This window comes from Dermacentor andersoni, chromosome 5, assembly GCF_023375885.2.
Source record: "Dermacentor andersoni chromosome 5, qqDerAnde1_hic_scaffold, whole genome shotgun sequence".
NCBI lineage: Eukaryota > Metazoa > Arthropoda > Arachnida > Ixodida > Ixodidae > Dermacentor > Dermacentor andersoni.
The window spans coordinates 64,254,259-64,282,073 of NC_092818.1; the positions used below are offsets into that span (position 1 = coordinate 64,254,259).

At 47.5% G+C, this 27,815-nt stretch overlaps 1 protein-coding gene across 8 annotated transcripts in view; it reads right to left on the reverse strand.

The window, feature by feature from the left end:
- Window positions 1–682: 682 nt before the first annotated feature.
- LOC126530720 (uncharacterized) overlaps window positions 683–27,815 on the reverse strand; it is a 207,791-nt gene continuing 180,658 nt past the window's right edge. For 6 of the 8 annotated variants that reach the window (XM_055070762.2, XM_055070765.2, XM_055070758.2 and 3 more), the window contains 2 exons: window positions 15,953–16,193; window positions 683–793 (listed from right to left, as the gene is read on the reverse strand). In XM_055070762.2, the coding sequence (XP_054926737.2) occupies window positions 767–793; window positions 15,953–16,193 (268 nt within the window). In that variant the 3' untranslated portion in view covers window positions 683–766. Of the gene's footprint in view, window positions 794–15,952; window positions 16,194–25,167; window positions 25,270–27,815 lie in introns of those variants that run through there. The other 2 variants (XM_055070764.2, XM_055070763.2) reach the window with 2 other exon arrangements.

Here is a 27,815-nt window from a genome sequence, read left to right on the forward strand (position 1 = left end):
TGTCGTCATAACATCACCATCACACCACCGTTTTACCGTCGTCATCGCTCCAGTAACGTTGGCCCATTTTCGTCACAAATTGTCAAGTCACTAGACATTCGCAGACATCTACGACCAATTTGACATGCTTAGCAGCAACGAACTTATTTTCTACTTAGCTTTGAAGTGTTCTTAGCCCCACGACAAATCGAGGCGGGAGAATCTCTACGCTGTATGCCTAGACCTAGTCCAATTCCTTTTTTTTAGTGGCGCTGATAGCGTTCACGTCGCGCTTACGTACTGTACTGGCATTTTTCTGAGATGAATCGCTATTCAATTTATCAGATACTCCTGTGTGCAACCTTTTGCCTCGTTAGCTCATCCAGTGGATTTTGTTGCTTCAGTGCTGTGCCAATGTTGTTTTCTCTATGCACGATGTCGAGTGTACTCTCTGAATCGATTTGCGAGTTAATTTCTTTTCTTGTAGTGTACCTGCAAATTTTGTTTATATGTGCTATCCATTTCCCCTACTGTAGTGACGACGAGGCACTGTTTGGTATGAATAAATGAGTAACTAAATAAATAAATAAATAAATAAATACGTGGCATGCCATACATATGTACGCTTACCATTATGTGAGGCCATTGGTGAAATGTTCGCGTTATATTTCGCATCGGAGACAAGAACAAGCCAGGCTGTCTTTCATACATGTTTATTGCAGAGAAACCGGAAGCATATGAATTCAATTAAGTTGAACGTTTAGTTGTCTTTGTTTAGTAATGAACGCTAACTCTCCGCACCAAGTATAACGTTCTGAAATATAAAAAAAGCACAAGATAATTACTGAAGTGGTTTATTTCGGTTATCTTTTGAAATATATTGCTGTTAGGGCACTGAAAGAAACAATACAAATACATACCTGTACCTTTTAGTACAGGAGACGTTGCTACAGAACTAGAAGATGTGTCATTTGAATGAAATTCCATGAATATTGCCCATTATGCCTGCAATTTTATTCCCCTCTACGCGTAAGGAACGGTTCACGTTCTTCTTAAATCGCAGAAGCAGTCTAGTTTCCTTCGCGGTAACACTTAGAGCTGTTCGTAAGCCTGTTGTAAGCGTTCTAGCTTAATGCTACTTCTGCACATACCCGTTAACATAGCTTTTTACGATCTCCGTACTAGCTCCCCCTCCCTTCACCACCGCCTCCGCCCAAAAGCGCGCATAAGACATAAAGATTGTGTTGGGCAATAAAAATTATTGAAAAATAAGAATAATTAAAAAAAAAGCTAAGCCCTGCCTGCTGCACCTAAGTATTGCAGGCTACGCGCATAAGACAGCAGATACAAAGTCTTCGTGATCTGCTTAGTTTTTGTTAAACGTATCCGGAATCGGCAAACATGATTGCACTGTCTCCAGGGCTGACCAAATTTGCATTTACAACGTACGGCCCCATTTGGTGTGAACATTTACGATGTTTACAAGGTTAGCCTCTCGCTTCATTTATAAACGCTTCAAATGACGTGATTCGTCAGCCAGTATGCTGGAACCTGGAAACATGGAGTCGCTATCTGACCGAATAAAGACTGCCACAATAAATTTCTCTCACCAGCTTTTCTAAGGAAAGAAAAGGAGTACAACCGCGCGACTATATAATTAAGGACAAATCTCAAGTTTCCCGCCTCAAACATAGCCAGTATATTAAACTAACAAATGCGCGAACAAATTTTTAAACGCCAATTTCTTTCCGAAATAGAACACTGATTGGAATGCCCTGGCCGGAAATTCTCGAAGGCTACAACCACCCATTTGGTGTATTTTGTTGACACGCTTTTCGCGATCCTTGTATATTTTTGTAAGATCGCTGTTTATTGTATTTACTCATGTGGCCCCCTCCTGCGTGGATAGATGTTCGCAGTACTTTGAAAATAAATATGAATAAAGTAACACCGAATGACAGTAAAATGTTGCGCGTGAGATTAGTGTCTGCAGTAGCCATACTTGCACGTAACCAATTACATGTACAAAATTACATGCAAGATGGCTTCTGACTGCAAATTGCGTCGGTTTTGCATAGGTAAGCGCTGAACACTGATTTATATTCTGTCCGTGCTGAAACTTGCACGGCTACCAAACTCGGCGTGATTCCTGTCACTGTATATTTTGAATGCGAAACCCTTATATGCGCCATTACGTGAAAATCTGGCGGTGTTACCAAAGGATGGTACCAAAAATCGCCGATGGCGTAAACAGTAAGGACAAGCCAAAAGTGCTCGGATTGACATTACAGTACTCAGGTAGGTTTTTGTAAACAAAATAAGAAAATGGCTTTGAAGAGAACATTTGGTACATTTTGGTCTTGGCGGGAATCGAGCCCGGGGCTCTGGGGTGGGACACAAGATCACCTCCCCGACTCCTTGGCGGGTCGCCGTTTCTGGCTGACTAGAGGTGGGGCCTAGTGCGTGCGACATTAGGCACTTGATGGTGCAGCCAATGAGAAGGATGTGGCGCCACGTCATGAGTGTATAAAATGAGCGTATTCGTGACGTTCCGAGGTCTACAAACAGTATTATTGCTTTGGCAATGCCACACGTGAGCAGTCTTCAGTGTCGCTGCCAAATTTTTTTGCCAATATGTATGAATAAAGAATCTGCAAAAGCTTTTGAAACATTAGGACGGTAAATTAAATTTGAAACACGCAATTTCTAAAAACGCTGACATCCAAAATGACACCTGGGTCAAAGTGAAAAACTAGCAAATGAAATCAGGTCATAGCGCGATAAAGTGACGGAAGCACGGAAAGTGAACGAGCAGCTACGAAGGAAAAGAAAGGAACTCCGTTAAAATATCGAAGAGATAGAATGCACACAAGGTCCAATAACGTAGAAATAAAGGGTGTTTCTAATGAAGGCGGTGAAATTAAAATTGTGCAAGACGTTTGTGGTGCTGTCGTTGAACAAACGATCAGAATGATTGGCCATCAGGGAAGAACTTGGGCGTCGGAAATCCAGGACTGGTTCTTGTCAATGAGAGCCTTACAATACCTGTGAATTAACTGCTGGGTGGCGCAATACGAAAGAGAAGAGAAGAGAAATGGTTATTTCTGTGGCTAAATATAGAGAAAATCTGTGTCCGCAAGCCAGAGCCCTGTGGGTCGTTAAATATCAATGACAGGACTGACCTTGCTAAAACGACCTACGAGATATTTAACCCGAAACAAATAAACTGCTTTCATTGCCGCGGAAAACGGCTGTCGCTATTAGAGTGCAAATAGATTTGCTTAGGCTTTTCTTGCCAGGAATAAACATTTTAGTGCATTATACCTAAATATTCGCAGTTTCAGAAACGAAATTGAAAGGTTAGACATGCTTATTTCTATGTAGGCTCTAAATTTCATGTGTTATCATACTGAGAGACATGGGTAACCATGAATGATGTTCTCGCACGATTGGAAGGTTACAGATATTATCGGCTACACACATATAAACCGCGGTAGCTCCACCACAATTTTCAGTGCATTAAAAAAATAAAATAATTCTGCTCCATATTCTTCTTTTAATCAACGACATTTTGGCGAAATTTTGCGATTTAACGCTTGATTTGTTTACTAGGCAACGCTCAGTGTAAGTCAATCACATTTGCAGTAACCGGAGACAGTTAACTACTTACTTTATTGACGAGGCAAGCTGTAGCACGTGAGTTAGCTTTAAGAATATGAATTTGGCGCGAACTGCAGTTGAACGACCCTTCATCGTATCATGCAGCAGCGTCACGAGTTTGAATTACAAGACAAGAAAACCCGAGTGCTCAGTGTTTGTTTTCTCGTCCAAGCGCTCCACGAAACGTTCCGAATTAAGAAATCAAATGATGCGGTTTTACGTGCCAGAACTACGATCTGATTATGAGGCAGGCTGTAGTGAGGAACTCCGGGAATTTGAAACACCTGGGGCTCTTTATGCTGCACCTAAATCAAAGCACACGGGTGTTTTCGCATTTCCCTCCATTGAAATGCTGCTGCCGTGGTCGGGATTTGATCACGCGACCTGGTGCTTAGCAGCCGAGCACCGTAGCCACTAAGCAACTGCGGCGGCTCCACCAGGTGTCGGCCTATGAATTGAGCAAGTTCTGATATGTCTCAATGGCTGAATCAACTGAGCACATCATATAGGAAATATCACACAGACGATTTCGGAAGCATTTAATTGTCTCAATCGGGAAAGTGTTCTCCAAGTCCTAGCTACAATGAAGCGCTGCGCGTTAGAGGATATAGTTGCTGATCGACCACGATATTCTGCTCAATATCTCTGTACATAACAACACCACCCTACTACCCCTTCCCCCACCCCGTCATCTCCAGCGCACACATAAAGCGAACTGGAGAATTTCCATCCTTTCCCCTTTTTCCTCCTCGAGCAAGTTTTCCGAGTCGCTTCTGATGTCCTCACAACAAAATAGAGGGATGATGACGAAGAAAATTCACTAAAAGCTATCGCCAGCGCAGATCAGTAACGTATAAAGGGCTGTAGAGGACAAACTTGCTCGGTCGGATTGCCGTATTTCTACGGCGCTAAAGAAATATTCAGGGGAAAGTAAGGAAGAAGTAATCAATCGCTTTTGTGTAACTTATAATTTATTTTCGTGCGGTAGTTATGGGTAACTGTTATCAATTATATTTTCCAATGAAGTAATTCTAATACCTTGTTTTGTAACGTGTAGTGGATTGGCGTGCAAAGCTGCGCATATCTAGGAATGGCGACTGCGAGGTACCATTAGTAACCCCCGATGCCCGTCGGGGTTATAATTGGGCCGGTGAAGCAGGTTGTCGCGAAAGGAGAAAGTGGTGAGCATGACGACGCAGCGTGCGAGTGGTTGGTGGCACTGATGAACCAGAAATCACGTCTATAAGAGAGGTGATCAAATGGTCCTTCCGCTGCTCAGACGCGATGGTGGTAAGGCCGAGCGAAGGAACGGTAAAGTGGGATAGGGAACAGCAGGCATTGTCGTCAGGCAAGGGAGACCGCGAGAGGGCATCGGCGTCAGAACGCTGGAGTCCGCTGCAGTATGTCACGCGGATATCGTAGTCCTGCTGGCGAAGTTCCCATCAGGCAAGTAGGCCTGAGGGATCTTTGAAGGACGACAGTCAACATAGTGCATGGTGGTCCGCGACAGGCATGTCTTCCATTTTAACCACGCAAGACGGTGTTCAATATCCTTTCAATTGTTGCTGGGGCATAAATTAGGCCGAAGGGCATAATATTGTATTCCTGCAACCGATCCAGAGTTACGAAGGCAGTTTTCGGGCGATTGAATGGTGCCATAGGAAGATATAGGAAGATATATGAAAAAGATGGGGAGAAGTAATTACCATAGCTAAGTGCTCCTGTGGAGAACTTAGCTACGTTAGGGTGGATGTCTCATTTTCCCTTTATTAACTAAGCTGCAAGTTGTCCGCAGCGTCAGGGCGGAAGATGGAGGACAGCTCGAAAGCCTGCATTATACGTTTACACTCTCCACTTTATAAGGTTGAGGGAACTGGCAATGGATTCGTAACAAACAAGGATGTAGTGCCGCTGGGCATGTCGATAACGACAAATGGCAACGCGAGATTCCTGCGGTGCTGAATGGCCTCGGAGGGTGTAAATAGCTCTGTGGAATCACCAACACCGGCCCAAGACACGTGGACGAACGCCTTACTGCTGGGTGGTATGTGCGACTTGACAGCGACAAACAACTTTGCCAACGCATGTTCACAAGACGCAGAACAGAACGCACAGAACGCCATCTCGGCACCAGCATAACCGATAACAGCATGACGGCAAGAGGGAAGGTGCCAACCGAGGATGACATCATGCGAACAGGCCGGTAGCACAAGAAACTAAATCGGATAAATGACGTCTTAAATGACGGCGCGCTTTACAGGCGGGTGATGGCTGAAAATGGTGTGCGCTGGCGGTACGAAGGAACAATCCGTTTGTCGGTCTGGTAACCTTCCTAAGCAAGCGGCAAAATTTTCTTTCTGTTACTGAAACGGCAGCACCAGTGTTCATAAGCGCAAGGGTACGAAAGCCATCTGCAAAAACTTCGACGAGGTTTGCTGGAGACATGTGAGGAACTAAATTTTTCAGCAACGACGCAGTTCGTGCCTCGGGAACAGCAGCATCTAGTTTTCCGCGTCAGAAGGGCAGGGTCGACGAATTATATATATAGGCGAGAGCAGACGTTCGGGCGAAGAGGATTGTTTCAGCCTCGCTGAGCGGTTAGAGCGTCTGGATCGTACGCAACGCTTACTATCAGTTTGAAAAGGAGGGCTGCAGTGACAGAAGGGTGCCACATGTGCTGCATAACTGCCAAAATAACATATAGGGCGATTGTCCGCAGTGCGCTATGGATTCGAAAACGTGGGGACTGGTCGGCCTAACCGAACTGCTGGTAGCCGAACTGGTCCTGACTCGGAAGGATAGGTTGGTTGACGGGGCGACCCGGCCGCGACGACTTGGGCGTACGACAAAGACGCAGATTACAGAGGTGGTGGACGAGCGAAAGGCTAAGTGTCTGTGACGTCTTTCTGTATGACTTTTCGTGTGACTGGGGCCAGATGTTGTGCCTCTGCTGGCTCGCTCGTGCTCGATAAAATGAAGGGCTGTCGGGCGACCTCCTCACGCACGAACAACTTCATCTGAATCAACACTGCATTATGGTCGCCCAGAGGCCGCGAGCGAGTCATGCTGTTTCCGAAGGCGCTGCGTTTGGGCTCGTTGCTTGCGAACTTCGTCGAAACTAGGGCACATACTGTCAACATCTGTGATGGTTTTTGAGCCTTAGGCTAATAACTGTTGAAACGTGTGACTGGCTATCCAATTGATGATGTGCTTTATCTTATCCGACTCGTGTATCGAAGGGGTGAGACGCTTACACAAGTCGACGTCACGAATATAACCGGGTTCCTGTTCCTGTTCTGCGCGAAGCTTCCGTACCGCGAGGTGGCTGAAGATTTCCGAAAATGTCTTAAATGACGCCCAGTTATTGATCCCCGCTTCGTGATTTCAGAACTAGAGACTGGCGACGCGAGTGAAGTAAAATAATACTTTGGTCAGCCTAGTTGCACCGTCCCATTTGTTGAGTGCGCTCACCCTCTGGTAAGTTGCCAGCCTGTCTTCGACGTCTTGCTGGTCCGTCCCGCTTAATATCGGTGGGTGACGCTGAGGCAGCATGCCGGGAGAGATGGTGGCTTGACTCTGCGAGCCTTGTGAAGTGGTTACTTTTCGTGTGACTGGGGCCAGATGTTGTGCCTCTGCTGGCTCGCTCGTGCTCGATAAAATGAAGGGCTGTCGGGCGACCTCCTCACGCACGAACAACTTCATCTGAATCAACACTGCATTATGGTCGCCCAGAGGCCGCGAGCGAGTCATGCTGTTTCCGAAGGCGCTGCGTTTGGGCTCGTTGCTTGCGAACTTCGTCGAAACTAGGGCACATACTGTCAACATCTGTGATGGTTTTTGAGCCTTAGGCTAATAACTGTTGAAACGTGTGACTGGCTATCCAATTGATGATGTGCTTTATCTTATCCGACTCGTGTATCGAAGGGGTGAGACGCTTACACAAGTCGACGTCACGAATATAACCGGGTTCCTGTTCCTGTTCTGCGCGAAGCTTCCGTACCGCGAGGTGGCTGAAGATTTCCGAAAATGTCTTGAATGACGCCCAGTTATTGATCCCCGCTTCGTGATTTCAGAACTAGAGACTGGCGACGCGAGTGAAGTAAAATAATACTTTGGTCAGCCTAGTTGCACCGTCCCATTTGTTGAGTGCGCTCACCCTCTGGTAAGTTGCCAGCCTGTCTTCGACGTCTTGCTGGTCCGTCCCGCTTAATATCGGTGGGTGACGCTGAGGCAGCATGCCGGGAGAGATGGTGGCTTGACTCTGCGAGCCTTGTGAAGTGGTTTCTTCACGTTCCGAGCAGAGCAGTCACACGCCCCGGAGTATCACCCACACGCTTGTGAAGGAGGAAACACAGAAATCTTAAACTTATACAGAGGCACGAGAGCCAAATATCCCCCACCGCACAAAGCTCTAACGAAGGAGGAAGCAACGAGTTGGCGCTGATTACAGAGAAACTCCTTCCCAAATTTATACATCCTAAACAAAATGTACCCAACTCAATGCAGAGACACCTGCCCATGGTCCGGCGCCACACCCACACTATATCATGTCACATGGGAATGTAAACACAATCAATCATTCCACCAACACAATAACCCGAGTGCGGAGCAATGGGAGAGTCGGCTTACCAGCTGCGAGCTCACGGCCCAAAGGGCCTTAGTGCAGCACGCTAGTGAGGTAGCTAGGCTCAGTGGAGCCCTGGAATAGGGGCCCACCCTTGCCGGAAGAGGCTCCAAGTCGCCGGCCTCCAAGAAGAGGACGGAGACCTCGAGACGCTAAATCCTTGAAGGAACCAAATAAAGTTTCTCTCTCTCTCTCTCTCTCTCTCTCTCTCTCTCTCCGGCATACCTTCGTAATTCCAGGTTGGGAAACTGCGAGATTACCCGGCACCTTTCACCGAACTATAAGGAGGTTTATTGAGAAGCAGTGCGACGCAGCCGGCTTGGCCCAAGACTGTGGGTCGCTATATGGCCCTCTCCCTACAATATATTGTCGCGGCGCAACGAAGATGGGAGACGAGGACACATATAACAAAACAGCTTGTTTTAATAGTCGAGCTCAGAGATTATTTCTTCGTCTTCTAATCTCCGCTAGGCCAATGCACGACACGCAGCCTACTAAAACTCCCGTCGTTGCCTTTTTCGTCGACATAGAAGTGACGCGACATTTCCCTCCCTCTGAAAACGCGCATTGTCCCGATGCTAGAGGAGGTTACTGGTATCAAGTTCCTCGCACAGTCACTCGCTGACGTACCGTTTCATGCGTACTACATGCGTCATTTCAGGCCGGTGTTGGCGGCGCCTCGTACAAAAGGAGCTGTCTGTGACCACCTCGTAGGTGGCGTTGCTTAGGTGACGTAGTACTCGATATGGTCCGAAGTATCGCTTTATTAGCTTCTCTCATAGTCCTCGTCTTCGGATGGGCGTCCAAACCCACACTCTGTCGCCCGTTTCGTCGGTTACTGTTTTATGGCTAGCATTGTAGCGGCCTGCGTCGTAGTCCTGCTGTTGACAGATGCGTATGCGTGGGAAGTATCTAGCTTCTTCGGCGCGTTGTGTAAAAGCATCCGCATCCCTGTCAGACCAATCGCATTCGTGTGGGAGCATTGCATCCAACATCGCCCGTAGTTCTCGCCCGTGAGCAAGGCTTAACAGAGTGATCCGTGTTGTTTCTTAGCAGCCTTGTACGCAAAAGTAGTATGAGGCAAGATCTTGTCCCAATTCTTGTGTTCGACATCCACGTACATGGAAAGCATGTCTTCAATAGTTTTGCTTAGGCGCTCTGTGAGTCCGTTAGTTTGTGGATGGTAGGCTGTTATCCTGGGGTGAGTCGTTCTATTGAGTATCAGGAGATTACATAAAAGCGCGGCCATGGATGCGATTCCTCTTTCAGTGATTACGAAGGTTGGCGCACCATGCCTCAACACAACATTATCTATAAAAAATCGCACCCCTCTGCTGCTGTGCCTTGTGGGAGAGCCTTTTGTTTCGGCGTAGCGAGTCAGATAATCAGTCGCGAAAATAACCCAGCAGTTTCCTGCATTAGACGCAGGAAGTGGGCCCAAAAGGTCCATTCAGATCTGGTCAAATTGTGTGCGTGGGATCTGAGCGGGTTGTAGCAGGCCGGCTCGTTTTGCTGGGGGCGACTTGCACCTTTGGCAATCGAGGCAAGTCCGTACATGATGTTTCACGGCTACGGCGAGTCATGGCCAGTAGTACCTTTGTCGTACTCTGTTCAATGTCCGCGTCTACCGTAAGTGGCCAGAAGTTACCTCACTGTGACATGCTTGGAGTACTTCAGTCCGAAGGGGTGTAGGAGCAACCAGTAAATAGTTTTATACGATGGGTGAAAAGTTCCTTTCGTAGAGACCATCGCTGCGTAAACAAAACGACGACAATCCTCTTGAAAAAATTCTAGAAGCCTTGGGCGTTCGTCCGTCTAAAATTAATAAGGGTGGCCGCAATAAATGCCCGAATCGCCCGTCATCCCTCTAGTCACGTTATCTTGATGCTCTTTTAGTGTCTCGCTGATGCGTCTGCCAGTTTGACCAACCGACGTTCTTACGCACCAAAGCGAAATGGCGCAGGCAACCTTATGAGTCCAACTTACAAAGTGAATGCGATGTTGAGTAGAACATTCGTTCCTTTTGTTATTCTCTTAACGAACCTGTTCGCATAGCTTCTGTAGACGCTCAGGGGCAGAAAAAAGGCGTCCACCTCCGACTTTTCCATTTCAATCGCACTTACATATTCTTTCTTGGATTCAAACCAACTCGCCCACCAACGTGTTATAATTGAGACACTTACTTAGATGTGCTAGTTTGTTGCCGGCTTGGTACTTTACCAGCCTCCTCCCACTCAATTTGCACTATATTTCATATCGGCTGATTTCGCAGTTCCTCAAGGTAACTACATAAATTCTTTGTTCGGAAAACACCTTTAAAATATTACAGAACACTTGCAAGTGTTATTTACTGCAAATGTCATATTTGGTCGCCCGCCCTTGAATTTCGCCTACACATTTCTCATAACGCTCCCTTTACGTTCGCCAAAAATAAACAGAATACCTTGCCTAGGTCAGTGAGGACATCGCTGTAACCAAGTCGGAACATTTCATGACGCCTAAAAATAGGGAAGTTAATGGCTTAGTATTTATTTGCAACGCTTCTAACAGGACCAGGGACGTAAAAATTGTGTCCCACATTTAATTTACCACCTAACTACCTACACAGTGTAAATTTTCAGTACACATCACAAGAAAGTGACCTTAATATTTTAAAACACGAAACACTTGCTGTTCGTCCTGCCGGGCAACATGTAATAGTGTAGCTCTTATTTAGAAACTGGCTGAAAATGAAATCGTCAGTCAGACGTAACACGTTCCCTGAGAAAAAAATCAAGTAGGTGTGCCACTGATATTTCAGTGGCTCAGCACTTGGACCAAGGTCATTTTCACGACAATATCTACCATGACTCGTGATAACACAATGAAATTCGACAGATACCTGTAAGAGGTTGATTAGATGTTTCATGATGATGAGATGCTGAGAATTCAACGGTATGTAGGCTATCTCTAGACAGAGATAAATAGTTCAAGTAACCTATGATTCAATGATTTCATGCCCTAAGACACAGAATCATTGGGCGCAGCTGATTTATTTATCTGAACCTCCCCCCCCCTCCCACACCCAATCGCGCGCCGATTAAATTAGAATATGGATACAGCGGTCCGAAAAACGTGGGCGTGATGCAGGTTTCGCACGCTGATACTTGTCACGGCGGAAACTGCCCAGTTCCAGGTGTTCTCAGCAACGCGAGCGCGTACGGTGAATCCCGCATGTCATCCGCCACAGGGATTTTGCATGTTGAGTGGATGTCTGTCGGCGGCGGCTGTTTTGAATCGCGCCCGCGCGTCACCCACGCGCCGCCTCTCGCGATCTTCCGATTAGCGAAGAAGTTGTTCTATACTTCGCTCCTTTTACAACGTGCCGCACCAGACAGATTGTCCGTGCCAGCTAATGTATCTACAAAGGAAACGCCTACACTGCTGCACTCAAACTTACCCTAGGGAATTTTTTAATAGTCGGCGTTTAGGACCGTTTTTCGGACCGCTGTATCCATATTCTAATTTAATCGGCGCGCGATTGGGTGTGGGACGGGGGGGAGGTTCAGATAAAGAAATCAGCCGCGCCCAACGATTCTGTGTCTAACGGCATGAAATCATTGAACTATAGATTGCTTGAACTATTTATCTCTGTCTAGAGATAGCCTACATACCGTTGAATTCTCAGCATCTCATCATCATAAAAAATCTAATCAACCTCTTACAGGTATCTGTCGAATTTCATTGTGTTATCACGAGTGCAAGCCTTGCAGTAGATGGCAGCCTGACTGGAAACAAGAGCCCATGTGCTTGACTCGTATGAACACCTGATGGCAGAAATGAAAATTGTCATGAAACAGTGTGATCAGGGTGCAAGAGGTCGGCTGGGCATGAAGCAATATACGATCAGGAAGGTGGCTCCTCTGATTCAAGGGGGAAAAATTTCGCCGACTATTAAAAAATTCCCTAGTGTAAGTTTGAGTGCAGCAGTGAAGGTGTTTCATTTGTAGATATATTAGCTGGCACGGACAATCTGTCTGGTGCGGCACGTTGCAAACGCAGCGAAGTATAGAACAACTTCTTCGCTAATCGGAAGATCGCGAGAGGCGGCGCGCGGGTGACGCGTGGACGCGATTCAAAACAGCCGCCGCCGACAGACATCCACTCAAGCAGCGCTGTTTCCATACAGATGGCGCTCGCTACTATGGCGCCATCTCGTAGACATCATCACCGCAAAACCCGCCTTGAGCGGAACTACGCTTTTCTTCTCACGTTTTCGCCATAACTTCTTTCTTCAATTTCCGCCTCATGGCTCCGCTGCACCCTCCTCCTCCGCTTTCCTGCCCGCGCTCTCTTTGTTATACCGTATTTCATCTTCCGCAGCGCTCCTGCTTCGCTTTCATCCTTCGCTGCGTTCGTTCACTCGGTTACGAGAGAGAACACCGACGCTCACTGCGGGAACGAACGCCTAAGAACTGCGCTGTAAAAAGCGACTCGTGCCCCCAGACATCTGAAGCATTGTGGCGATACTGAAGCGGTCATTGCTTCCTGGGAAACAATAGGAACATGAAAAAGGAGGCAGCAGTGCTTTTGATGGCTCGAGCTAGTGTTGAGAACTTGCTAATGTTGAGCACTTGCTAGCGTTGAGTAGTGTTTGGTGAAGACAATGGTGACGCGGAGGCACAGTAGGGTCGGAGGATTTGCAAGCTGAGGCCTCCAGAAGGTGCCAGGGTTAAAAGAGACCTCACAATCTATAGGCCAATTGCAAAGACACCATCCTTATTACGAATGGCCATGAAAGGCCATGAAGTCACGGCTACCATGAGCGGAGGCTACAGGTGTTCAGCGGGAGTGACTCGTGGGCTACCGGCCGGTGTGTCCTTTTGAACACAGCGGTTTGATATTTACTCAGAGCGTAGAACTTGTGCTCAAGACAGGAAGCCCGCTGTACGTAGCAGTCATCATCGCCAAGGCACATAACTGGGTGGACCGCGAGATCCTATGGGTAATGCTGGAAGAGTTAGGCTTGGCCGTTGAAGACCTCAGGCTACTCAAGGCCATCGGCAGCAATGTGGTAGCAGAGGTGGAATGGGATGGACATAGGACCACGCAACTAGCTAGGCGACGAGGCTTTCTTTATAGCTGCCTACTGCCGCCACTACTGTTCATTGCGCATGTTGACGGGTGGTCGAACAAGTAGAAGATTAAGGATGTGGTTTCACTTTCAGGCCACGATAAGAGAGACAGCTACTGGTGAGCCGTGTACTGACTCTGGTGTTTGTCGACACCGTTAACGTCCTTGCTGGTTCGACAGGAGAGTCTCAGATACGCGTGAATGTACGCGACAGGAAGGTGGGGCCACTGCGATGTGCTTCAGCCTTACCAAGTGTGTGTTGTTGACGTGAGGGACACTCGTCGTGGGGCCAGACACAATGGGCTGCCTACAGGACGAGTTCATCCACAATACCAACTCGATAAAGTACTTGGGGATACGCTTGACTACAAGCCCAGGCTACCTCTCGGCATAGGAAAGAGCGCTAGCGGTGATGGAGAGCAGCCCCTTAAAAGGATTGCTATGTTAGGTTACTGTGGTCGTATAGCCAGTGTGAGGGGATTCGAAACCTGAGGAGGATGGTGGCATTGCGAGGCCTCATGCTCGGCAACCTTGTGCTCTGCCTTCCATTGAGCTTACGGGAGTTTTCAGAGAGCCGTCAAAGGGAAATAGGCAGACTGGCACTGGGAATTTACAAGCACGCGCCAATAGCAGCGATACTGGGGGAGATGGGGTGGTCATCTTTCACTACGAGAATCGCGGTGGAGCAGTCGACATATATAAACCAGCTGCTCAGAATTTTAGAGAAAAATTTCGCACTCCGGGTGTAGCTACAGCATGTTGGCAGACGGGTCGACGCGATGTATAGGGTGGATGGCCGCACTACGTCGGCTCCTTGTACTCCTGGAGGTTTGTCTTGAGAGTGGCAGAGTAGCCTAGAGACATGACGAGCAAGGAGGCGCGGCTCGAAGTACGACAGATATAGGCCGCGGCATGGCAGAAATCTGCCAAAACGGAATTTCCCTCGCAACGTGTTGCATCTAGAAGCTCGCGAACGCACCGAACTTTGCGACGACAACTGGAAGGGAAGTGCGCTGCAGGCAGAGGCGAGAGCTGGCCTTCTTCATACGTGTATATGGAGATCGGGCTTCACAAAAGGTATTGCAAGAAAGTGTGCCGTCTGTGGAAGGTCTGACGAGGCCCCTCAGTAATGTCCACCTCGAGTGTTCAGGTATTCCTCCGACAGCCTGCATACCGGCTCTACCAGCTGCTATTGGTGTCCACACGGGAGAAGAATGAGTTATCATTGATGCGACCAAGCGACGCGTTGAGTACTGGTAGGAGTATCGAGCGCAGCGCGGTTGAATGTTGTAGTTTTCGTTTTTAGTTTTGCCAGTGTTATCTTTTTTATGTGATAGTGTGCTTCTTTCATTTTCTTTTTTTTGGTGGTGACGCCGGTTTCAACACTAACTGCGGCTCGATACAAAGGGCTCGACCACCATTACCGTCATCAGCGGCTTGTGTTCCAGGAAACGGGAAGCAAGAACATAAGAACGTCAAACACGCAAACAAACACGGCAATGAACAGATAAACCACAACGGTCCTCTTTCGTCCACATCTCGGACACCATCGAAGTTCTACGCCTGCAGCGCTGCAGGTGGCATTTGTCATAATGTCAAGGGCTCGCGGGCTTTGGTTGAATTGGTTCAAATCAAGGCCGCGATGGCCGAATTTCGATGGGGTTCAACTACAAAACCGGCCCTTACAGCGCAGTGACTGCACGTGAAAGAAGCTCCAGTGCTCTAAGGTTCTCTGGAGTCCAGGCGTGCCCCAAATATATATATATATATATATATATATATATATATATATATATATATCGCTGTGTTGACATGTAGCACCCAAGAATGAAATTATCATTCACGTTTAGCGAGCCAACAGTCAACTTTTGCGCGCTGGTTTCCTTAGGACGCCAGCGTTGCGAAATAGGTGACAGGTGGTAGGTCGCTATTGTGCTTATGGAACGACAATTGTAGCACCTGCCGCTTTGCGCCAACGTTCTTCGTATGCTGCTGGCCAGACTACATGTACGATTACCCCGCGAGCGAGCCTATGTGGCAATAATAATAACAAAGAAAAAAGTAATCGTCCCCGAAATGCTTATGCCAGATATACTCGCCACAGGCTGCCTATGGCTACAACGGGTAGTAATCATTTCGTTAGTCTCCGGCCAGTGTGCTATAGAATAGCTGTTTGGTCTACTCTACATAGGTGCATCGTAATTGGGTCGTTCAAACTGCAATATGTTTCTGTCTGAAAAGTGGAAAAAACTTTTTGTTCGTTCTTATCAAACGTAAATTCTCAGAAGTGCTGCACTCCTGGCTTGGATAAGCCAGAAGAGCCGTCGATGGTCACTTATTCACCTTTCTCTGACACTGACAGGCAAATAATTTTGTAGGCCGTCTGTATCTTGCTTAGTTTTTAGAGAAGCAATTTGTTACTTCATTTTGTATGTTTTCGCGCATCGTAATGACGACATAACGTAACAGAAAAATTTTCAGCTACGTATTTCTTAGTTAGCCAATTGCAGGATTACAATGGGCATTTTGAAAGAAGTTTGCCAGAACACCTTGTGCGTAATTAGAAGGTTACTTACCTGTGTCAAACGTAGGGTAGAGCAGTTCTCGGGGCGATAAAGATGTATATGGTTCTTTGCCGACTTATGGGCTACCATTTTTGGTTCAGGGCTGAAACTTGTGGCCACCGTGTAGCCTTCCGGCAAGTTCCGGGCATACACAAAGAATGTCTCCATTTTCTTAAGGCCAGGAACTTTTCCATAGTTCACAAAATCTCGGCTACGGGGACCGTTGCCCTCAGTGTCAATAGACACCTTTGTTCTAATAAGAAAAACAAAAGTTTGATTATTTAAACACAATAACTCCACTGTGTTCTTTTGCAGATAAAAACTTGTTATAAAGAAGGAGCTATTCAATTTGTATTTCACGCTGTCTTTTTGAAAGTCACACGTGCATCGTCCAAAGAAATAACTACACCCGTGGTCAATCAAATGTTTTTAGCAAAGAGGCCGGGTCTGTTCAAGAAATAAAAACTTCCTTTTCAGCATTCCCACATAATATGGCTTATATCACACATTTTTTTCAATACACAGCAGGTTAACTGGAATAGCATTCTGCACAAATGAAACAACCTATTTAAATAGGAAGAAAGGAGTATTGTGCAACCTTACAGAGTCACGACCATGTTTCGACTGATACCTTTTAATTGAGCGGTTGCAGTAGGAATTGCAGTTCCCTCTCCAAATAAATCACACAGGTATATGAATGGTCCATTTGAAACACCGCGCACATACAGCGCCCTTGAGCACGTTGCAAGAGATTTTTACAAAAAGTAATTCTTCCAAACACCAGTCACATCGTCAAAAGCCCAACCATTATTGCCCCCTCCATTTATTCTCGCTCAATTTGGTCTTGGCTGCGATCAGAATTTCTTCAGGGCAGCGACTATAATTCTGTGTTTTCCGTAAAACGCACTGATAATGGTCCGGATTGCTGGCATACGAAATTTACTTCCGAGTACCTTATTAGCTTTCACACGTTAAACACCGCATTCACATTACGCACATTGTCTGTTCGCAGTTTCGGGCCAATACAAGGGGGCCTATTTAGTCAACCGTGTTCACAAGTGAAATCTGCTACAAACATTGTGTAATGCATAAAAAACAAGGACCTCTCCACAATTATTTGTGGAGAGGTCCTTGTGGTATTATTTGTGGTATTATGCTAACAACATTACAGTTTTTACACAGATTGCAATTATGTCTCCTATTTCAATTGAACATAAAGTTGGCATAACGTAGATATATATCAGGACATTGCGAAACATAGCTGGTAGCGGCCATATGACACAAACTATAAAAACTTGCTTAACAAATGCTTTGCTAAGGGTGAGCTTCTTTGACACGAATTTCACTTCGCAGTGACATTCCCGTTAACATTGCTGGATATAGAACCAACGGCCGAAGATCCTCTCCTGTGACGCATTGGGATACGTACAGGGACGGCCTAAGCGAATCATCTGGAGACTTGTTCGTGGAAATGCTACGTAGCAAGAGATTGGCTACCGCTGAGCAGAAGCTACCCGACCACTTCCCCGCTCCGGATCTAAAGCTCAAAAATCTGTGTGCTGCCCGTAAAATAGCGGAACGGAGGCTGATCAGGACGAAGGGCGACCCACCGATGAAGACTATATATAACAGGATTAACGCAGTGATTCGACGTTATATAAGGAAACTAAGAAGAGATCAATGGGCATCATTTTGTGCAAGCCTATCGGTCTTCCCGCCAGATCCAAGGATATGGTGGGTCGTTAATAACCTTTCTGGAAATTTTCGACCAAACAAGCCATTTGAAGCCCTAGCATTGAAGTTAGGCAAGACACTCGCTTGTCTTGCGAATGCCTTCGCTGAAATATACTCTTCCGGCAGGTCAGCCGGCACAACCAACCCGCTCCGCCGCTATCGTCGTCTCTAATGGATGCTCCTTTCACACTCAGAGAGCTGGAACTGGCTATGAGCAGCCTCCGACGTCTCTGTGCGGTGGGACCTAACCTTATCAGTAATCAGATGCTGACTAACCTACCGGTTGAGAGACGGCGTGATTTGCTGGCATTTTTTAACCAAGTATGGGCCAGTGGGGCTATCCCACATTTATGGAAGGTAGCATGGGTGGTACCGGTTCTTAAGCCTGGAAAGAATCCTGCAGCTCTGGACTCATACAGACCGGTATCACTGATCTCGTGTGCAGCGAAGCTAATGGAGAAGATGGCGTGCACAAGACTCACTTGGTATGCCCAGCAGGGTCGAAAACTACCATCGTGCATGACTCGGTTTCGGCAGCGTCTAAGCGCTCAAGACAATGTGCTGGACCTGCTAGGCCACATAGAACATTACAGTGTGGATGGCCTTTCGACACTTGCTGTTTTCATGAATGTTTCTAAGGCTTACGACTACGTGTCTCAAAGAGCCATCATCAGCCAGTTACAAGTTATAGGCGTCACAGGTCATCTCTTGCACTTCATACATACGTTCCTCAATGATCGTCGCATCAGCGTTCGTCTTGGCGACACTTTGAGCGATGAAATACGTATATGTCGCGGTGTGCCACAGGGGAGTGTTTTATCTCCCTTATTATTTAACATTACCATGAGTAGCTCCCAAGAGTACTAAACCATCGAACAGCAGTGAAGATATCTGTATATGCCGATGATATCTGCATATGGGTCTCCGGCTACCAGCATCGCCACCTCACACGAATAGCCCAAGGAGCAGCAAAAGCCATTCAGGGCCACTTGGTAACGATTGGATTATCACTATCAGCAGTAAAATTATCATTCGTACTATTTCCTAGAGTGAAAAGAAAATCTACACGCTTGACGCTGAATTTGGACGGATGCCAGATTCGACAAGTCACCAACGTCCGATTCCTGGGCATTACCTTAGACCACAGGCTACTCGCGCCCCGCGGTGTTGACCACGTTGTGGCGTCATCGTCACCCAGGCTACCTGTGCTCAAGCGAGTCGCTGGCATACGCTGGGGCAACCACCCGACGTCAATGCTATGGCTACATACAGCGTTGGTTACCAGTCGAATCCTGTATCAGCTACCTCTGATTTCACCCTGAGACAGCCGATACGAGCGCTTAGAAGCCATCCACAGAAAAGGTATCCGGCTTTGCCTTGGAGTCCCTCAGCCACCGTCAAACAAGAAAGTGCTCTACGAAGCTGAGTCACGCCCTCTACGACTTCAGGCTTCCCAGGCTTTGATGATCCAGCTACTACGATTGAGTGAGTCTACGCCCGGTAGAGCCCTCTTACGACGTATAGGTAACAGGCCGCGCTCACATTTTTATGCAGCATTGAACACGCTTCGCGTATTAGGATTGCGCTGCTCGAGACAGAGAGAAAGGATAGAACCACACAGGACATTCGAGGACATCACCTGCAACTTAAGTGTACCACGATTGCAGTCAAAGAGCTGCATTCCACCTGCAGAAGCCAAGTCATTAGTCCTGGAACACCTGAGCACGACTTACCCGAATCACCTACAAGTATACACAGATGGCTCTGTCAAGGCAGACGAAGGCCGCTGTGCAGCTGCATTCTACATTCCCTCTCTACGATATACGTGGTCTGGCCGTCTGGACTGTATAGCCTCGTCGACAGTTGTGGAAGGCGTAGGAATAGCTTCTGCTCTGCGCAAATTAAAGACTTTGCCTCCGCAAAATGTGGTTGTCCTTACGGACTCAAAGGCCGCATTACAAATATACCGTGGTTTGCCATCCCTCAATTTCCCACGCAAATCACTAGCCATCGTGAAAGAACTCAACAACAAAGGCTTCACAGTAAAGTTTCAGTGGATTCCCTCCCACATTGGAAACGAAAAAGCTGATGCGCTTGCATACGCAGCGCTCGATCATCCTCCCAAAATCAAGGCTCCAAAGAGTAATAAAGTGCAAAAATCTGACTTTCGAAATCACTTTGCGTCGCTTTGGGTTCCAGCGCATATGCCCTGCGTAACCGAGAGATTCCACCGAGAAGAAGCCACACTTCTCTATCGAATAAGGACAGGATCTGCTAATACACCGGCCTGGTTATTTAAAACGGGACGAATCAATTCTCCGAACTGTACGGCATGCAACGAGACAGGAGACATTGAGCACTTTTTGTGGTCCTGCCAGCAATTCCAAGATGAAAGATACACTCTCCTGAAGAATCTGCAAAACAAGGACCTTCCGCATGCGCGCCTGCAACACCTTATATTTCCCGAGGGATCAGTCATAGCCCGCAAAGAAACTTCACGTCTGCTCATCGAATTTTTAAGAGAGACTGGTTTGATGGACATATGGTGAAACCCTTCAGCGGTATTGTGCGAGACGCTCGGGCGGAGCAATTTTTGACCTTGCTCGCCTGGCTAAACCCTCCTGTTGCGACAATTCACCACCACCACCACCACCGTTAGCGTCCTCAAATGTTGGCGAGGTTTCAGTTATTGCCATTTGCAGTTTTGCTAAGGAAACAGCTTGAATTCTCGCCACTCATAAGACGCACTCCTAAGGCTTGAGCACTTGAATATTAATTATCCGCAAAGACGGCCAATAGCATGCCAGCTTTGAGCTCTTATTCTGTCCATTACCTGGAACCGTTCAACCTATACTACCAGATAGATATGTCCGTAAGTGTCATTCACCTTTACCGAAATCCTCGTCATTGAACTCGAGCAGCGCCGTGTCCTGTTGGACGTGCGCTACCAGGCATAGTGATGCCGTGACTTGGAACGTTTCCATTTTCTTCGTGCGATGCTCTCAGCTCGGCGACGGCGTTAGGCCCTAGTCATGTTTCTGCTCGCGAAAAACACACCATGCGCAGATTTTCCACGCACGGACGAAACTTTCGCGTCGTGTACGAGAGCGGGTTGCTTCCGAGGTGCTCTTTGCGACGTGACGCAGCAAAGACTTCGCGTGCTTGCTATCGATGTGTTCGTTACGCCCTTACAACGAAATTGTAATGAATTATTTAGGAGCTTTTTTGTGAGGTTTTATGTGCCCAAAGCAATTTCTGATTTTGAGGCACGCCGTAGTGGAGTACTCCGGAAATTTCGACCACCTGGGGTTCTTTAACGTGCACCCAAATCTAAGTACAAGGATGTTTTCGCATTTCGCCCCCATCGAACTGTGGCCGCCGTGGCAGCGATTCGATCACGCGACCTCGTTCTCAGCTGCCCAGCACCATAGCCACTAAGCAACCACGGCAGGTTAAGTGCTGTGCACGTATTGGGACTTACCCGCCATGGTTGCTCAGTGGCTATGGTGTTGGGCGGCTGAGCATGAGGTCGCGGGCTCGAATCCCGGCCATGGCGGCCGCGTTTCGATGGGGGCGAAATGCGAAAACACCCGTGTACTTAGATTTAGGTGCAGGTTAAAGAACCTCAGGTGGTCTAAATTTCCGGAGTCCTCCACTACGGTGTGCCTCATAATCAGAAAGTGGTTTTGGCACGTAAAACCCCACAATTTAATTTATTATTGGGACTTCCGTTTGCGAATGTTCAAAGAACCTGCCAGTGCTTCTTAGAATGCGTGCATTATTTCGTGTATTCACCTCTTCTCCTGGAAGAGGGATACAGCAATTGCATTTACCAGGTGATTTAATAACTGAATATTTTTGCCTAGTAAGTTCCAGACCAACTCTTACGCTTGGACGGCTAAGCCTGTCAGTCTTTTGGCGAAAGTCATTTCCGTCACAACTCACAAAGACGATGTCGTCTGCAAACCGAATGTTGCCGATATATCCGTCTGTCCCATTCTAACAGCCTAAACTTCTGAACATGCAGTGACTAGCCCACGGGAAAGAGACTGTCTACTTGCCTGAGCTCTCTCTAGATAAGAATTCTTTCGCTTGGCGTGAGGGGAATAAAGGCAGCTGTGCAGTCTCTACAGTCATCTTCTAAGTCAGTCGCGTATCGTTTCTGAGCTCAGTTGGCTACACAACACCATGCATGAGTGCAGGTATACCGACTTAATAACATGCCTGTTCGTAGTATATCAAACCAAGATACAAATGTAGGCTGTAGACCGCAGATTTTTCAGTTGCTTCATTGGTGACATGGATGTGATCCACTACCTACTTATTTAGTATTACACTTACATCCAACCAGAGGACACTGCAGTAGGGCTGTTATTGAGCGCTCATAGAAAAAAGAAAATATTGCACATGTTACTGAACGTGTCAGAGTATTAACAAAAGCACGGGCCGATAGCTTTTCAGAAGTCCAACTCTTGCATTACACGTCCTTTAGATATCCGTCAGTTTGATCAACAGTTCTATACATTGCAAATTTCTGTTGAAATTCTTGTACAAGAAACATCATGCACCGTCCGAAATGACGAATCAACTTTAACAACTTGCCAGGTTTTACAATTTCTGGCAGACTGGGGAGTCTAGAAATGTAAAACTTTGTCGGGAAGTATCGTTGCAGTTCATCTCCAGGGGCCCTAGGACTTATAGAAAGACCCCGAATGTGCACTTTGGTATACTCGGCAACATAATGTTTAAGCGACAGCAGAAGAGAGGATACGTAAGCTTATCTTGGGCAGCCAACGTTGCGATCCATTGTATAGGCTACAATGACAGGTGCTATGAGAGCATGTTATTCTAATAATTGCGTTCGGCTTGGATCGAGTGAAACTTCATTTTCGCCACCCAGGGTTGTTTTTCTCCATCGGTGCTTCGGCTGCGTACGTACAAATTATTACGAGAAAGGCTTTCTGATGGGTGGTGTTTTCACCAAGACAAGGATACACATTCAGTGACAGACGGACCTTCAACCAAAGCTTGACTGCCTAATCCCTTAGATCTTGAAAAGTGCCTGTATAAGTGCCATAATTCGTTACTGTACGGTATTGTGTAACACTGCCCATTACAGCACGGCATTCAGCATGCACTGAAAAAGGGGGTGCAGGCTTCAGAGCCAGTTGAATAGACACTAGACCAGCTTGCTTGCATCTAAAAGCTGGTCGAACGCAGTGACAAAATATGACAAAGCTACTGCATGCTCCCTGGCTTGACAACCATCGCTTCACGAACTTAATGAACGCAGTAAAAACAAACCAGATGCCTACTGCAATCTTACCTCTACAACAGGAACCCAACTCTTCTCACATTTGTGAAGCTGCTGCATTCAAGCATAGCCAGAAGATCACTATGACTATTATTGACGCAAACCGATGGTAATAATTTCACTTACGGGATCTGACTTAGAAATTTTGGGAACTAGGAACCAGGGGTGATATGCAGGATGCGCCGAAGTTCTCGTTCGCGTGCGTTTTACCCGAGTTTGCTTGAAGGTAGTCAGTGAACGAAGATATCATGGAACATGCAACAACAGAAGACAAAAGCAAAATCACCCCCCTTTCCAGTGCGTGAACATGGTCGAAGAGCGAAGCTGTGTTAGTTACACCGACTGTTACACCATGCAACTCAAGAGAGAGAGAGAGAGAGAGAGCGGAATATAGGAAGGCAGGGATGTTAACCGGTCAAGAGTTTGGTTGGCTACCCTACGCTAGGGGCAGGGAGAAGGGGAAGAGAGAGAATGGAGATAGAAGGTATAGATACGTGTACGGACAGTACTTGAGTTAAAGCCGCTCTCGCAAACCAGACGTTCTGAGAAAGCACAAAAGTGCCTTTACTGCCTTCTGAGCCAAGGTGGGGACGGTGTTCTAGTACTGTCTGTTCACTCAGAGGACGATTATCGAATTTCCTGAATGTGTTGGAGGAAAATTGTCTGCGTGCTTGAAATTGAGGTCAGTGGCACAATAAGCGGTCAATGTTCTCCTCGCATCCGCAAACATGTAGGACCATCAGCCATTCCAATTAGTTCTGAGTAGGCGTTCGTGAAGGCAACTCCAAGCCACAAGCGACACAGAAGAGACGCTTCGCGTCGGTGTAGACTGTGCAGTCTGTGCAGTCTTGTGCGCCTTGTATGTGCGGTGTTCCACTCTGCCAAGGAGATTGTGCGGGCTAGACTGCGAAGTTGTCTTGCGGCTTCCCTCCTTGAGAGAGGAATGGGGACGCAGCGGTCTTCGTAGTTTGCCGTCCGAGCTGCCTTATCTACCTCATCATTTCCTATGATATCGCAATGACCTGGTATCCACAGAAAAGATATATTATGGCCTTTTTCCCCTGAGTGATGGACAGGTTCCATGATTTCACATGTCAGCTGATCGTGAGTTCCATGTCGGAGAAACGACTGCACACATTGCAAGGCCGGCGTTGAATCGCAGAAGACTGCCCATTTTCTAGGACTTTCAGCATTTATCACATGAAGCGCGTCACGGAAAGCCGCGAGCTCTGCAGCTGTGGACGTAGTGATATGGCAAGTCTTGAACCGCTGGGTTATTCTCAGTGTTGGTATAAATACAGCGCCACCAGAACTGGTTGATGTAGTTGTTCCATCAATATAGACATGTGTGCAGTCGCTGTATTTCTCGTGCAAAAGAAGTAAAGTTAGTTGCTTCAGTGCTGAGGATGGCAAGTCCACCTTTTTCTGAAGTCTTGGGATTGGAAGGTTTACTTGTGTACGGGGCACACACCATGGAGAAATGGAAGGTCTTGCCGCATAACCTAACCTGAGAGAGGCACGGTGGGCGAAGACAGTCGCACTGCATGTCGTGTGGGGCCTATCTACTGGGAGACGTGCGCGGTGGTGGGTAGGGGTCCGGGCGAAGTGTCTTATGTGCACACGCATTGTTTCAATGCTAATGTGCGTTCTATGAGTGGAACCTTGAGCGACTAAAATAACTTCAGTCGTTGACGCACTCCGCGGTACACCAATGCATATCTTGAGGGCTTGGGCTTGGATGCTTTGGATTATATTCAAGTTAGTTCTGCAGGTGTTGGACATGACCGGTAGGCTGTACCGCAGGAATCCAATAAATAGGACCCTGTACAGTCACAGCATATATTGTATTGGCACTCCCCAGGTCTTTCCTGCTAGCAACTTAAATATATGTAGAACGCCTGTCAGGCGTTTTCTCACATAATTCACATGCGGGCTCCAGGCGAGATTTCTGTCAATGACCATCCCCAAAAATCTGTGATTCGTGCTGTACGAGATCAGTTGTCCGTCAAAGGATATCACGTATGGAGACATTGATTTCTTGGTAAACGCCACCAAACTTCGCAAGCAGTCTACCAGGTGTTCCAGTTAACATAGACTAAGATTAGAGAAACCTCTAGAGCTCTAGAGAAATCGTACCAACTGCATAATAGCGGCAGACGTATGTACTTACAGCCGGTACTTTTTTCATCTCGAAGTAACAATTACTTATATGCTTTTAATTAACGAACTTTGTAATAAATGCTTAAATAGCCAACATGTCGATTTCAAAGTTGTAAGGCACCTGAAAAAACGTCCCAGTCAAGCATTTATTTCGTGCTGAAGTGTGCTTGGTTACTTATCCCCAAGAGAAAGCAAAAGCCCGCGAAATACGCAAAAAATGAAATGGACTCGTACTCGCGCGTTAATAAGCATGATAGCATTGCCGACAGGAAATGCTATCATGCTGATAACGCGCATGCCGTTCGTTACTCGAAAGTACCGGGCTCGCAGCGTTATAAGAACGGAAACGCATCAAGGCAGATGACGATTATTCTTGTGTGGCAGAAGGTGCACTCCAAAGGGTGTCAACTGTTCTTAAAGTGTATTCAGCCATAGGGTAACAAAGTAAACGACACTGGAGCTGTTTGGCGGCCGAGTCATAGAGTAACATAGCAAGCGACAAGAGTGAACACTCCTGATGTTTTGCGATCGAGCTATGGAGCTTCGCCAATTGCGCTACGTGGCAGAGCAAATCAAGACAAAGTTGGCAGCGGCTGCAGCCAGCAGCTTGGCAGGCGGCACGACAGAACACGTGCGAAGCCTAGTCAGGCCCCGTCACTGGCCCCGTCGCTGAACTCATGGCATCGTTATCCTGTAAAAAGCGCCTGAGGATCGTTGTTGGGTTCTTCTGCCAGCATCTGGCATTACTGCTTCGTCGCCGTTTCATGGTAAGGCCTCAGGAAGTTCACGTTGTTAAGGATGTATTGTTTTCGTATTTCGTTATGTCACTGTTAGCCAGATCAACGAGTGACGGCGGTGCAGAAGCCATAAAGAGCGCTCCTGCCCATTTTCGATGCTGGATTTCATTTCCCATTCTTTTTTGTTTATCATGCGCAGTAATGAGTGCTGATGTTAGCGATAAGAGCGATGCGGCAGCGTACGAGCTGGGAGGCACGTTAGATACTATGACGAAGTTAGAAAATAAAATGCCTCGCGAAGAAACGCGGCCTTTGAACACCTGCCGTTCGGTGCAGAGAGAGTTATGTTACGCGCAGTGGCTTTTGAAAAAGTATACTGCTACACTTTTGCAGAAGAAATGTAGCTATTTCTAGAGTGGTACATGTGCAATATTTGCACTATGGCAATAATGCGCTCTTTCTCAACCTCTGTAGCAGGCTATGTGCGCTCGAGCATTGTTAGCTGTTTTGCGTTGGACTGAAGATACGTCTTATGATGCTTTATTCGCGTATGGAGTCCACAACGTAGAAAGTTTCTTGTTTCTTAGCATTTATAACAGTGCTTCGTTGACCTTGAATCAGAAAAATATTATTACGATATGATTCCGCGAGAGACGAGCAGCCGCGAGAACGACGAAGTTGGTCGGTGCCCTCGGCACGAGCGAGTGTCAGCCTGGCTGCCTGGCTCCAGTGTAAATAGCGTGTAAATAGCATCTCTCGTCTGTGTCTTTCCACACGTAACATTTCTGGTGGAGGTCAGCGATCCCCGTCCTCACCACGGAACTCCGAAGTGGTCGGCACACCGAGCTTGTCACCATGCCTCCCGGTGACGAACCCGCCTTCGCAACGGCTTCGGCTTGTCCGACTGCTCCAGTCGTCCCGGTTGCCCCACATCGTGACCCCGGTGTGTTCTCTGGCCTGGAGGGACAGGATGTCGACGACTGGATCAAGCTCTATGAACATGCCAGCGCTAATAGCAGGTGGGACCCAACGATTATGCTCGCCAATGTCATCTTTTATCACGGCGGCACCCCACGCGTGTGGCACCAAACACATGATGACGAAATAACCAGTTGGGACAGTTTCAAAGAAAAACTGCGGGAATTGTTCGGCGACCCCATTGCACGCAAGGCTGCCGCGAGAAAGGCTCTTGCATCTCGTGTTCAGTCACCTACAGAGCCATACGTTTCCCACATCCTCGACGTCTTGGCTCTATGCCGTAAAGCTGACGATCATATGTCCGAAGGAGATAAAGTGGCACATGTGCTAAAAGGCATCGCCGACGACGCTTTCAATTTGCTTGTTTTCGGCAACGTGTCGACTATCGATGCCATTATAAAAGAATGCCGTCGCCTTGAACAGGCTAAGAGCCGTCGTATCTCAAACCACATTGCGCGCCTACCCAACACTGCTGCTACGTCGACATGTGAGAGTCGACCACGTCAGACCACCACCTGTGACGACGTCGCCCGCATTGTTCGCCGCGAACTCGAGGCCGCCTCTTTGCCAGCCTTCTCCACGCCGCATCCCGATCCGCCAGCAACCACCATTGCGATGATTCAGGCTGTCGTCAGACAGGAATTTGAAAACATGGGTCTGAACACCGTGTGTTCCACGTCTCGACCCAGCGTTCCCCAGTTATCTAGCGGCCCTCCTCGTCCCCGGCAGTCCTTTTCTGCCACATCTCGCCGCAACCCGTCCGAATGGCGTACACCTGATGACAGGCCGATCTGCTTCCACTGCTGTCGCATCGGCCACGTCGCCCGTCACTGCCGCAACCGATGGCCACCACCTCCTCGGACTTACGCCCCCACTTATTCCCGCACCTTTGGACCTTCTGTACCCTATGCCACCCGCCATGAACCTACTACTGCTGATGGCCCTGCTCCGA